The sequence below is a fragment of the Penaeus chinensis genome, chromosome 16 (assembly GCF_019202785.1).
Source record: "Penaeus chinensis breed Huanghai No. 1 chromosome 16, ASM1920278v2, whole genome shotgun sequence".
Taxonomy (NCBI): domain Eukaryota; kingdom Metazoa; phylum Arthropoda; class Malacostraca; order Decapoda; family Penaeidae; genus Penaeus; species Penaeus chinensis.
This window is the reverse complement of record NC_061834.1, coordinates 2623503-2637603: the sequence shown is the minus strand read 5'-3', so window position 1 is coordinate 2637603 and position 14101 is coordinate 2623503. Positions and strand designations below refer to the sequence as shown.

Sequence of the window (14101 nt, the reverse complement as noted above, 5' to 3'; positions counted from 1 at the left end):
CTCTCTCTCTCTCTCTCTCTCTCTCTCTCTCTCTCTCTCTCTCTCTCTCTCTCTCTCTCTTCTCTCTCTCATTTCTATCTCTCTCTCTTATCCCTCTCTCTCACGAAAAGGTAGAGAGGAAACCAAAATAACAAAGGGGGGGAGGGGGATATACCGAATATAAAATAAACGAAGGCAAAAAGGGTGTGATGAAGGGGATAAAGAAAGGCAGTAAAATTGGAGAAAAGAGAAAAACAGAAAAACGCAGTCTCCCCCCCAAAAAAAAATATAAAAAGATGCATGAATAAGTAAAAATATCAAAAGACAAATAATTCTGCTCAAAACATAATCCAAACGAAGTGGGGGGAACACGGAGAGAAACCTACAAATGGAAAATGAATAAATAGAATTAGCGAAAGAACAAATAAAAACGAGGGCAGAGGGAGGAACAACAAAAATAACAATAACACGAAGAACAAAAAGATGAGGAGGGGGAAGAGGAGGAGGAGGAGGAGGAGGAGAAAGAGGAAGAGGAAAAGGAGGAGGAAGAGGAAAAGGAGAAGGAGGAAGAGCAAGAGGAAAAGGAGGAAGAGCAAGAGGAAAAGGAGAAAGAGGAGAAAGAGGAGGAGGGAAAGGAGAAGGAGGAGAAGGAGGAGGCGAAGAAAAAAACGCAATCCTGCTTACCTGGCAAAGTGATGCTCCTGGGCTTGTGGTCGTTGAGAAAGGAGATGGTCGGCGTGGCATCGGCGCGGGCTGCGAAGAGGACCACGACCGCCGGCAGTAAGTGGAGCGCCAGCATGGTGTGCGGTGCCAGGACTCGTCTGCGGAGTGCCACACCCGTGCTGGGGGACACCACGGAGCCTGCACCCACCATTACTAACTGGGTACCATGCTTCTGTGGGACAGAGAAGAAAGTCGTTGGTTAAAATGTCGAGTATGATGCAATAAAAATAGAAACATATATATATATATATATATATATATATATATATATATAATACATATATAATACAACACCAGGTCTACAACAACTACTATAACTTAAATATATTAAAAAAGCGTAACTTCTTTAATTTCCTACAAGCCTATTTTCTTTAAACTCCTGTCTCTCCCTCCCTCTCCCCTCCCACCCCTTCCCACCCCTCCACCTTCGACCCCAGACGCGCGCGCGGGCGAAGAGACGACGAAGCGCGTTGAGGTCGTCCGTCATATCTCGTCCTCGGCGCCAACTTCGAGTCTAAACTTTGTTACGCTTCCCGAGTCGTCCCTCTACCGCCTACGACCCTGAGCTCAGAGCGGGTGACGGAGACAATCCTCTTACGAGACACGAATCGTCTTACACGGTCTGTGTTAAAATAATTATTCGCGGAGTCCTCGCAAAAGTGTGAGGTAAAAATGAAAGTGCATGCACTGTGTATAAACGGATAATCTCTGTTTCTGTGTGTCTGTGTGTCTGTGTGTCTGTCTGTCTGTCTGTCTGTCTGTCTGTCTGTCTGTCTGTCTGTCTGTCTGTCTGTCTGTAAGTCTCTCTAATTGTCTGTCTCTCTCTTTCTCTTTCTCTTTCTTTTTTTTTTCTTTCTTTCTTTCTTTCTTTCTTTCTTTCTTTCTTTCTTTCTTTCTTTCTTTCTTTCTTTCTTTCTTTCTTTCTTTCTTTCTTTCTTTCTTTATCTATTTATTTATTTTTATCTCTCTCTCACTCATACACACACCCCAACCCACCCACGCACAAACGAAGACAATAACCTCAACCCACTCCACACTCGCTCTCTCGCCCTTCCTTCAACCCCAGCAGGCCTCTCTCGGTCCGCCTTGCAGCAAGCCAACTCCGCGCTGAAATTAGGCCTGAAGACACACAAACCCCAATCGCGAAACTGCCTCGGCGATAATGCAATGTCAAGCGACGCGACCTCCCTGTGACGTCACGACCTTACGTAAAACGCGGACGGGGGAAGAAGCGTTAATTCTGCGGCGGCGATGGGGAAGGGGGGAAGGGGGGAAGGGGGGAGGGGGGAAGGGGGAAGGGGGGAGGGGGGAAGGGGGAGGGGGGAAGGAGGAAGGGGGAAGGGGGGTGTAAATCAGCCTATTCAGGAGGAATATAATAACATCCCTCACGACATCTTCGGAGAGAATGTGACTTTCTTCCTCTGAGATCGTCACTGGAATATTGGATACTGATTGATGAGAGACTACGATGAAAGGGAAGGAGGAGGGGAGGGGAGGGGAGGGGAGGGGAGGGGAGGGGAGGGGAGGGGAGGGGAGGGAGGAAGGGAGTGTGTGTGTGCGCGCGCGTGCGTGCTTGTGTATGTACACCAAAATTTATCTTCCTCATTACAATTCTGGTTTCACATTTTCCTTCGCGCAGTCGCCCCCCCCCCCCCCCGCCTCACCTCCTCGCCCCCCTTCTCAACACGCGACGCTAAACCGGAAACAGTTTAATGAAAAGAAACCCTTTGGATCCGATATTGTGGATATTGAATCCCTTGACCCCCCCCCTAACCCCACCCTCTCCTTCCCTCCCCTCCCCTCCCCCCTAAAAAAAAACCCGGCTGCAACACTAAATTTAAATCATGGCCCCCGCCTAAGCCTGCAAGATTGCAACACAATAACAATAAAGTACACACATGACCCACGGAGGCCCCCGCCACTCCTGCAACGGCGCTCTCAAAAGGCTGCAACGTCCTGGTGTTATTTTCCCTCTTTATGGCTCTTCTTCGTCATTCCATTTTTATTGCACGTCTTCAACATTTCTTTGCGTATGTATGTGCGTGTGTGTGTGTGCGTGTGCGAGAGTACGTGTGCGTGCGTGCGTGTATGTGAAGACATAAAACTTGCAACACGTCGAAGTATAACATAAGCCCAGTCTCCTCGAGCCAAAGGCGATAGTACCCTACACGGTATCATATTTCTACCCCTCCCCCCCCCCCTCCAGCGCCCATACCCTAATTCCTCGATCGGAAATGAAATAAGGAAATTGGAATCTGGGTCTGCAACTCAAGCATATCTTCAGATTTTTTTTTTTTTTATTGTTTACGAGTCAATATCGGTCCTTCTATTCCCGTCTACCATTAATCTATCTATCGATCGATCTATCTATTTATCTATCTACTTATGTATGTATAAAGCATCCTCCTTATTATTGTTTACGACAAAATAAAGAGGAAATGAATGTTAATGCGATAGCTCTTTCGAGCAAAAAGAAAAAAATACCATTCCACTACAGAAGAAAAATATTGATAACCACCAGGCCTATTCTAGACTCCCCCCTCTATCTCTCTCTGTCTCTCTGTCTCTCTGTCCTTTGTCTCTCTGTCTCTCTGTCTCTCTGTCTCTCTGTCTCTCTGTCTCTCTGTCTCTCTGTCTCTCTGTCTCTCTGTCTCTCTGTCTCTCTGTCTCTCTGTCTCTCTGTCTCTCTGTCTCTCTGTCTCTCTGTCTCTCTGTCTCTCTGTCTCTGTCTCTGTCTCTGTCTCTGTCTCTGTCTCTGTCTCTGTCTCTGTCTCTGTCTCTGTCTCTGTCTCTGTCTCTGTCTCTGTCTCTGTCTCTGTCTCTGTCTCTCCCTCTCTCTCTTTCCCTTTCTCTTTTCACCTTGAATTTAAAAAAGCGGAAAGGAAAGAGAATCAATTGAATGCAAATCCCGCGAGTGGCGACCGTAATCACTCGTCGCTCACTCACGCCGGGAAGACCTAATCCACGGGCGTTCGCAAAACAGCCCGGATTCACGCGGATTCACGAGAGGGAGACAAGACGCCTCGTTAACGCGTTCTTGTTGCTGCCGCGGATTCAACCACCCCATTGCCTCTGCCTCGTTTGTGCGTTCGCCAATTTTCTTTTATTCTCATTATTTTCAATACATTTCTTCTTTCTTTCGTTCTCTCTCCATGGGTACCGGGCATACATTTTTTTTTATCTTCACAAGCCAAAGTGACGGGCGGAAAAGTCATTTATCAACAGGGCACGGCACACACAACAGCGAATGTTCTATTCTTTTTAAATTATCATCATTCTTTTACCACCACCACTACTGATGATGATGATGATGATGATGATGATGATGATGATGATGATGATGATGATGATGATGATGATGATGATGATGATGATGATGATGATGATGATGATGATGATGATGATGATAAAAATAACAGTAATAATAATAATTATAATAACAATAACAACAATAATAATAATAATAATAATAATGATGATAATAACAATAACAATAATAATAATGATGATAATAATTATTATTAACAAAACTGGTACTCTTAACCCCACGCAAGACCACACCAAGACATCTTTGATGATGTCATCGTCATACACAAACGCATCTAATTACACCGCGGATTCAAATCTCGGAATTTACTGTCATAATCCTTTGAGCATAAACATCACAAAACAAGTCCCCTCCCCGCCCCGCCCCCGCCTTTACACACACACGCACACACACACACATATCCCCTTCCCCTCCCTTCCTTCCCTCCCCTTCCCTCCCTTTCTCTTCCCCTTCACTCCCTCCTCCTTCCCTCCCTCCGCCTTCCCTCCCTTCCCCTTCCCCTCACCCCCTTCCCTCCCTTTCCCCTCCCTTCCCCTTCCCCTCGCCCCCTTCCCTCCCTTCCCCTTCCCCTCGCCCCCTTCACTCCCGCCCCCACTGGCCACGGACAGAGTGCGTATAAACGTGCCTCGGGGGAATTCCTCCCACACGTCCATTCTGCGAAATTTACGTCCCCGGCTTAGAGCCTCGCGAGAAAGCCTTATCATTAAATCACTCGCTCTGCCGTTGGCCCTTTTTTTTTTAATCCCTCGTCGTGTGCAAAGAGAGAGAGAGAGAAAAAAAAAATACTAAGCGTGGATTAAGATACAGCGATAAAAATAATAGACAGTATCATCGACACCTTAAAAAAAAAAAAAGACGAAATCAACACAGGGCCAGCGACAGCAAGACCGCAAAGCCAACACCTCAAACATCGAAAACAACTCAAACGGAACAGCGGCACCAATAAAATAAGTTACACGAACTCAAACCGCGTCAAGGAGGACGACCAAGCCCCTCCTCCTTTTGGCGCGGCAAACAAGGCTGCCGCAATTAAATTCCTGCCGATCCCGCCCGACGGTGCCCTTCGCCTGGCTTCCCTTCCTCGCCTCCCCTTCCTCGCTTCCCCTTCCTCGCCTCCCCTTCCTCGGCTCCCCTTCCTCGGCTCCCCTTCCTCGGCTCCCCTTCCTCGGCTCCCCTTCCTCACCTCCCCTTCCTCGGCTCCCCTTCCTCGGCTCCCCTTCCCCTCTCGCCTCCGAGGGGGCCTCCTCACCTGCGGAACCTCCTTGCGCGGGGGTACGAGGAGGCCGAGGCGGAATTTATGGGGTCATGCAAGGAGGAGGAAGGAGCTAGGAGGTAAAAGTTAAGGAGGCTAGAAGGGGATGAGGGATGGAGATGAGGTAATTGGAGGAGGAGGGGGAGCACAAAGAGACGGAAGGAAGGAAATGTGGGGAAAGAGGAAGAGAAGGTAGGAGGATGCACAGGGAAGAGTACATGGCGAACGGGCGCACACGACGAACAGGCAACAGTAACTACAAATCAAAAGAGAGAAAAGTCAGGCAAGCAAGTCAGGAGGCCACGAGGGAGTCCCAGGGGCGGCAAGGACCTGCCGACGACGACGACGGCGACTGGTCTCTCCGGCGGCCCGTCACTCACGCGCTTCTCAAAAGGCGAAATCTCCGCGCCGTGAGAACCGAGCCCGGAAGGTCGAGTGTTATTGGTCGAGGGATGGTCGTGTCTCGCCTCTACGCATTCAAGGGCGAGTTAGGCTGGATTAGACCTAAATGGATGGTTCCAGAAGCCCAATACCCAACCTAGTCCCTACATCCCACACACACACACAGTTCCCCCAACCTCTACCCCCCCCCCATCCCATCTTCTATCCCCCTCTCTCCCCCCCCCCCTCTCTCACCTGCCATTACACTACCAAAAATTCATAAAAAGTTCAAACTAAATGATGGACAGCGTTCTTTAGAATGCCTTTGAATATTCCCCGATCGTGAAAGCTTTCTCGATCGATCGACACGAAATAAAAGATCAGTGAAAAGAAACGAAATCAAAAGAAAAGCAAAGAAAGGCCCAGTACGCGGGTGAAAGCAAGCAAGCAAGCAAGCAAGCAAGCAAGCAAGCAAGCAAGCACAACAGCGACGACGGACGCCACAAGCACTGTTACCCTGCGTGGTTTTCGGGTCTTGTTCGTGATCGACTTTTGCAATTTGGAAATTTTCCCGTCGCTATTTCTCCTCCCTCTCTTTCCTGGAGGGGGTTCTCGAAAGTCGAAATTTAACGAGGGTCAATTTCGAAACGAATGTCGCACTCCACCAACCCTTTAATGGAAAGAACACGCAAAGGGGACAAGCGGTCCGCCCGAAGTTGCGCTGACAGACCTCAAACTGCGGCCAGAGGCGATCACTTCGTACTACATCCCGCCACATAAGCCACAGTTAATTTTCTCTTTTTCCTTCTTTTCTCTTTCTTTCTTTCTTTCTTTCTTTCTTTCTGTCTCTCTGTCTCTCTGTCTCTCTGTCTCTCTGCCTCTCTCTCTCTCTGTCTCTCTCTCTGTCTCTCTCTCTGTCTCTCTCTCTCTCTCTCTCTCTCTCTCTCTCTCTCTCTCTCTCTCTCCTCTCTCTCTCTCTCTCTCTCTCTCTCTCTCTCTCTCTCTCTCTCCCTCTCTCTCTTTCTTAATCTCTGAATTTCTTTCTTTCTCTCTCTCTCTCTCTCTCTCTCTCTCTCTCTCTCTCTCTCTCTCTCTCTCTCTCTCTCTCTCTCTCTCTCTCTCTCTCTCTCTCCCTCTCTCTCTTTCTTAATCTCTGAATTTCTTTCTTTCTTTCTCTCTCTCTCTCTCTCTCTCTCTCTCTCTCTCTCTCTCTCTCTCTCTCTCTCTCTCTCTCTCTCTCTCTCTCTCTCTCCCCTTCTCCCTCCCTCTATAGAATGTACATGTAATATCATTTTCCTCGCGTACTCTTGAGCCGTGTCATGAAGTGCGGGAGGAGAGGGAGAGGCGAGGATCCTTTTATGTCTGACAAATAGCGTGTCAGGAACGCGGCCTTATACTACCTCCCTCCCTTTTCCCTGTCATACCCCGCTAATGCCCCATGCCCCCCCACCCCCTTTCCCCACCTCCCTTCCCCCCCCTCACCCCCGGCTCTCCACCTCCCCTCAACCTCCCACTCCTCCCTCCCACTCCTCCGTCCATTGTGTCCACTGCAACAACTTGGGTGTCGCCGACATGACGAATGTGCAGTGGCAACGTTCAATTGAATGTGACCTTGTCCGTGACGTCACAGGATCAACGAAGTAAAAAAAAAAAAATACTATTCAACTTTCTTTGTCGACTGATCTGGACGCCGCCACATAAACGACGACCGAACAGATAAGCCAGCAGAACCAAACAAAGCAAACGAACTAAAAAACTAAAAAAAAAAAAAAACTCTCAACAACGACAAAACAAAAACAAAGACACAGAACGCAGGACTAAGCCTCCCCGAGCAACGAACCGACGGACCGAGCGCTCGAGTCATCCTCAAGCTTTGTTAGAATTCTAAGACCCACTTGAGGGCTAAGTAACCTCTTAAATCCCGTAACCTCTTCTGATTGGTCAGTGAGACTCGGACCTGCTTGCCGCCATTGTCTCGCGGGGGGGGGGGGGGGTTAAGTCTCGGGTTTTATTACCTGTAAATCATCTAAGGCACAAGAAAAAAAGAAAACAAAAAACAGATGAGAACAAGAACACGTATGATGAAAAGAGAGAGAAATTGATCAACGATAATCTATAAAAAAAAAAGAGTTCTAACAAGATCTTTTTTTTTCTCGATATTCCTTGTTTTTTTTTATATATTCCTTGAAAAAAAATATCCAAACATAAAATATTAATGGAAAGGGCACCAAAGAGAAGGGACGAAATAGGAGAGAAAAGGGAAGGGGGAGAAAGGGGGAAGAAGAGAATGAACAAGGAAGAAGGAAGAATTGTGAAGGAGGTATGGATGGGGGGGGGGAGGGGGTTGAGGTCGATGTCACCACCATCTGCAGGAAGAATGCGTGACCCCGATGGCTTCATGACATCAAAATGTTGACCTCAGCTCCCAGAACCAGATGTTTATGGCTGCCATTAAAAAATTAGAACCACAAGCCACGGCGGAGATTTTCGACAATGCATATCTTTAAACAGATATTTACAGCGGACGGGTACAGAGGTTATACAATTGCGATACATCACACTCTTTTTGTATCCCATTACGTCGAGTACCACACAAGTAGGCCAATTAAGCTCTCGCATATATTAAAATGCACACACACACGCAATGACACTCTCACTCATGCCGGCAAGCAGAGTGACGCACACGCGGACGTACAACCCCTCTCTCTCTCTCTCTCTCTCTCTCTCTCTCTCTCTCTCTCTCTCTCTCTCTCTCTCTCTCTCTCTCTCTCTCTCTCTCTCTCTCTCTCTCTCCCTCTCCCTCTCTCTCTCTCTCTCTCTCTCGCTCTCTCGCTCTCTCGCTCTCTCTCTCTCTCGCTCTCTCGCTCTCTCGCTCTCTCGCTCTCTCGCTCTCTCGCTCTCTCGCTCTCTCTCTCATTCTCTACTACAACTACTACTATTTTCTCTTCTTCTTCTTCTTCTTCTTCTTCTTCTTCTTCTTCTTCTTCTTTTCTTCTTCTTCTTCTTCTTCTTCTTCTTCTTCTTCTTCTTCTCCTTCTTCTTCTTCTTCTTCTCGAGCGCTTGCACCCTCCCTCTCTTCGAGACCTGAACGTACGATTTTCCATGAATATTTTGTGTGCTTGGACAGGAGTGATATTGAAAGAAATGTTGCATGAATGGAGGGAAGTTAAAGAAGAGAATCGGAAAGAAACACGAGTTAGAGAGAAAAAGAAGTAAATAGAGAAAAAAAAAAGCAAAGGAAAAAAAAGATGATCAGAACAACGGCAAACATACAAAAAAAGGCGAGTGACAAGCAAGCAAGAAGCGACTACAAGCAAATCGAGGAACATTGTGAAAGCGGGAGGCGAACGAAGAGCAACACAAATGATGATAAACGCAACGAAGAGAATTGAGAAGACCAGTTACACAAAACCCCGATTTCTCAACTTCAGGACAACTGACCTGCTGTCGTGCTCGCTGTCGCTCTTTCTCGTTCTCTCATTCTCTTTCACTCACTCACTCGCTCTTTCTCTTCCTCTTTCACTCACTCACTCACTCACTCACTCTTTCTCCTTCTCTTCCCCTCTCTCTCTATATCCCCCTCCTCTCACACTCCTCTCCCTCTCCCTCTCCCTCTCCCTCTCCCTCTCCCTCTCCCTCTCGCTCTCGCTCTCCCTCTCCTTCTCTTTCTCCTTCTCCCCATCTACCCCTCTCCCTCTCTCCAGGCACCTTAAGCCAAGTGTACAAGAACAGTATGTCAGAACAGTTAGAACACCTGAACTCGTTGGCCTTCGGTGAACAACAGAGGAGATAAATGTTCACCTTCGCCCCCTTATCCCTCCTCTCCTCTCACCTCTTTCCCTTCTCGCTTTTTTTTAAGATCTTTGTCTCTTTTACTCTTCCCGGGCATGTGTTCTCGTTGGCTTTGGCTCCGGGAGATAATAAAGAGATGTTCAGTGAATGCCTCCTTCCCATCTTCTCTACTATTAATTTAATTTATATGGGTATATACACGTTTATGCATATGTATAGGTATATGTGTGCCTGTTCGTGTGTATAATGTATATATAATATACAATTTCCTTCCATTTCTTGCTTTCCCTTTTTAACACGTCACGCCTGAAAATGAGAATCTTGATCGTGTTTCTTTCTTTTTTCTTCCTCCTGAAAGCGAGCCTCGGCGCTGCAAGAATCAGCCTCTAACGAGCATTTGCAAAAGTAATCGCCGCTGTTATTGCCACTCGACTGAGCATACTCTCAACAAGTCACAGTCCTGGGTCGCGGAGGGACACACATCCCTCGGGGAGTCTTAAGGCTCAAAACCCAGCCGAAGCATGGGGGCCGGCGACCTTCGCGACGCCTCGGCACGTCGCTGCCTTCGCCACGGATCGGATCGGCCGTGACGTTGCGGTGCGTTAATCCGACCGGCGATTAAGCCCGGAAGAGTTCAGGCCGAATCGGGTCGCAAGCGGATCGCGAGGCAGCGGCGGCGGCGGCGGCGGCGCGGACGAGCCTCGCCGACTCGCAACAAAGATGTTTGTAAAGCCCCGCTCCGAGCAACCGCCGCCGCTGCAATTGCTCTCGGCACACCTGCAATGGGCGTAAACACTGAGTCAGGGCGATAGGCAGGGGGGGGGAGATAGAAGGGAGAGGGAGGAGAAGGAGGAAGAAGAGAGAGGGAGGGGCGAGGAGGGAGAAAAGAGGAGGGGGGAATACCTTATGCGGTTTAATGTCCAGGTGTGTGTCGCCCCTCGGTGTGGTACGGATTCCTGCAGGCACTAAGGCCCTTCATTTCCTCCTCCTCCCACTCTCCTCCCACTCTCCTCCCACTCTCCTCTCCTCTCCTCTCCTCTCCTCTCCTCTCCTCTCCTCTCCTCTCCTCTCCTCTCCTCTCCTCTCCTCTCCTACCCCCTCCCGCCTCTCGCTTTACCTGCCGCGGAGAACTTTCAACCGAGGAAGCTTTAAAGGAAAATGCTGATAAAGAAAATGTGGAGGAAAATCTCGAGAGGAAAAAAACTGTGTCATTTAGAATTCTATATGAGAGAGAGAGAGAGAGAGAGAGAGAGAGAGAGAGAGAGAGAGAGAGAGAGAGAGAGAGAGAGAGAGAGAGAGAGAGAGAGAGAGAGAGAGAGAGAGAAAGAAAGAGAGAGAGAAAGAGAGAGACGGCAGAGATGGGGGGGAGGGGAGGGGGAGAGCACGTAAGATTTGTATGCACTTCATGGCCAATTCAAGAAAAAACCTGAACCAACCCCGCGCCCGCAGCACACTCAGGCCAACGTCAACGCAGCTAAAATCACAAACATTCTTGTCCTTAATAAAGTATAAAACAATCCGCTTACAAGAAAAAAAAAAAAAAGAAACAAAAAAAAGAAAAAACAAACAGAAATAATAATAAAAAAATAAAAAAGAGTAAATTTTAAAAATAAATAAAAAAGAGATACTGCCCCCCGCCTCCCCCCCCCTCCCAATAAATGTCATCTCCATTAATCATTTTAAGTAAACCGCTTCTTCTCCCCCCCCCCCTTCCCCACGTTAACCCCCCAATCCCCGGTCACCCCCTCCCCCCTGCCCTAACCTCCGCTTCCTCTAGCCACGAAAACTTAATCCTGTTCCTCCTATTCCTACTTCTTCTATTACTCCTGACCACTTCCTCCTTCTCCTTCTTCTCCTTCTTCTCCTTCTCCTTCTCCTCCTCCTCAATCCCTCTTTCTTTATCCTTTTTTATATCCGTCATTTCTATTTGTTCCTTAATCTACCCTTCTTTATTAAATTTCTTTGTCTCCCTTCCCTTACCCCACCCCTCTTCTCCCCTCTCCCCCACCCATTTCCTCCCCTCTCCCCCACGCCTTTCTTCCCCTCCCCCCTTTCCTCCCTTCTCCCCTCTCCTTCCCCCCTTTCCTCCCCTCACCCTCACCCCCACCCCCTGCCCCACCCCCTACCCCACTGCAGCAGCCCGCCCAATGACCCGTATGTAAAGCGATACCTGCAGGTCACCGGTAATCCCCCCCCCCCCCCCCCCCCGCGATACCAGGTAACACGAGAGGGATTCATTACCGGGATTACTTAACAGCTTAGGTGAGAAGGGGCTTCCTCTCCCCGCCAGCCGCCCCGCGTTCGCTCGCTCGATCTGCTCGGCGAAGAAGGGAAGTGGGAAGGAAGGAGAGAGAGAGAGAGAGAGAGAGAGAGAGAGAGAGAGAGAGAGAGAGAGAGAGAGAGAGAGAGAGAGAGAGAGAGAGAGAGAGAGAGAGACAGAGACAGAGACAGAGAAAGAAAGAAAAAGAAACGAAAAAGAGAAAGAGATAAAGAAAGAAAGAAAGAGAGAGAGAAAGAGAGAAACGGGGGAAAAAGAAAGAACTCACAGACGGCCCAATAAGCTGCTAAATGAACATAAAGAGACGAAGTGAACCATAATTAAAAAAAAAACGCAGAAAAAAGAAAACTAAAAAATATCGTCGGAAAAAAATATGGAAATAGAGACAGGTCCTTCAGTTCCAGCTTTCAATATACCTCTTTTGAGTCCGGCGGCCCACCCCCCTCTCCCCACCCCTCTCCCCACCCCTCTCCCTATCCCTCCCCTTCCCTTAGCCCTCCCTCCACTCCTTCTCTTCCCTCCTCCTCCCTCACCCCTCTCCCCTCCCCTCCCCTTCCCCCTCCCTCACCCCTCTCCCCTCCCCTCCCCTCTCCCCTTCCCCCTCCCCTCCCCTCCCCTTCCCCCTCCCTCCTCCTCTCCTCCTCCCCCCCCTCGCCCTTTTCAAAGGCCCTCTACCCTCATTACACGAAATAGGCGGAGGTTCTTTCACCTGCTTGGCTCGAACGGGCGGAGACAGAGGAAAAGGTGAGGGAGGAAGCGAAGAGAAGAGGGAGAATGAAGGAGGGTAAAGGAAAAGAGAGAAGGAAGAGAAAGGAGGAGAAAAAAATATATAGGATACGAAGAGAAGAGAAGAAGAGGAAGGAGGAGAAAAAAAATATATAGGATACGAAGAGAAGAGAAGAAGAGGAAGGAGGAGAAAAAAATATATATAGGATACGAAGAGAAGAGAAGGTAGAGAAAGGAGGAGAAAAAAATATATAGGATACGAAGAGAAGAGAAGGTAGAGAAAGGAGGAGAAAAAAAATATATAGGATACGAAGAGAAGAGAAGGTAGAGAAAGGAGGAGAAAAAAATATATAGGATACGAAGAGAAGAGAAGGTAGAGAAAGGAGGAGAAAAAAAAATATAGGATACGAAGAGAAGAGAAGGTAGAGAAAGGAGAAAAAAAATATAGGATACGAAGAGAAGAGAAGGTAGAGAAAGGAGAAAAAAAATATAGGATACGAAGAGAAGAGAAGAAGAGGAAGGAGGAGAAAAAAAAATATATAGGATACGAAGAGAAGAGAAGGTAAAGAAAGGAGGAGAAAAAATATATAGGATACGAAGAGAAGAGCTGGCGGGGAGAGCAGAAGAGAGGAGAGAACATAGAGGAGAGGAGAGAACAGAACTGGTAGAGCGTAGGAAATAAAGATACAAAAAAACGGATATAACAGAGAAAGAAGGGAAGTGAGCAAGGAAGAGGCGAATGGGGGAAGAGCGAAAGGGAAAGAGGAGAGGATAATCCCGAGGATCACAAGATCATCTTGCTAATTACAGCTTGTGCAAACACATTCAGACAACGAAGACAGGGAGACGGAAAGGGGGAAGAAGGAAAGACGGAACGAAGGACGTAAAAGAGAACGGAGAAAAGAAAAAAAGGAAAGGAAAAAAATGAGGAACGGAACGAAGGAGGGAAGTAAAGACAAAGGTAGGAAAATGGTAGAAACTATCACTAAAGACGAACGGAAGGGAAATGTGAATAATGAAAAAACGAAATACAAGACCCAGAGGAACTAAAAGAAAATAATTAAAAAAAAAAAATTGTCAAAGAGGAAATGAAAAGGTATAAAAAAAACACGAAAAAGGAAAGTCGAACGAAAACGCAAAAAGGGACAATCAAACGCTGCAAAAACAATAAAAACTTAAAACAAAAAATTATATACAAAGAGAATCGCTGAGGAAGAGCAATAATTTGCAGTTGCGAAGACTTTAAAATATGCAGTCAACCGGAAGTCTCAAGCACAGGAAGAAAGGTCAACCAGCGCGGATATTTATCCAAATTATGCTCTTGATAAAAAAAAGAGGCATAAAGAAGAACTGGAACTCGAGCTCCCTTGCTAGTATTCCTCATTATCATCATGATAATTATGATCCTTTTCATCAGTATAATTACTATAAAAATCATTATTAACATCAATATCATTCTCATCATCATTATCCTTATCATATTTTTTTTTCTACCGACTCAAATTCTTCTCCTCTTTTTATCTTTCTCTTTCTCTTTTCTTAATTCTCTCTTCCGTTTCTACTCACCCCCCCCCCAACCCCACTCTTCATTCCACAAGCCTTCCCTTTGCCAGGTCATTATCCGGTTTTAAGATCACTATAT

The 14101-nt window shown here is 47.4% G+C and overlaps 1 protein-coding gene across 6 annotated transcripts in view; it reads right to left on the bottom strand.

The window, feature by feature from the left end:
• Nucleotides 1-14101, bottom strand: part of LOC125033439 (semaphorin-1A-like) — a 302686-nt gene that overhangs the window by 250080 nt on the left and 38505 nt on the right. For all 6 annotated transcript variants that reach the window (XM_047624946.1, XM_047624948.1, XM_047624950.1 and 3 more), the window contains exon 2: nucleotides 664-874. In XM_047624946.1, coding sequence (XP_047480902.1) covers nucleotides 664-853 — 190 coding nt within the window. In that variant the 5' untranslated portion in view covers nucleotides 854-874. The remainder of the gene's footprint in view (nucleotides 1-663; nucleotides 875-14101) is intronic.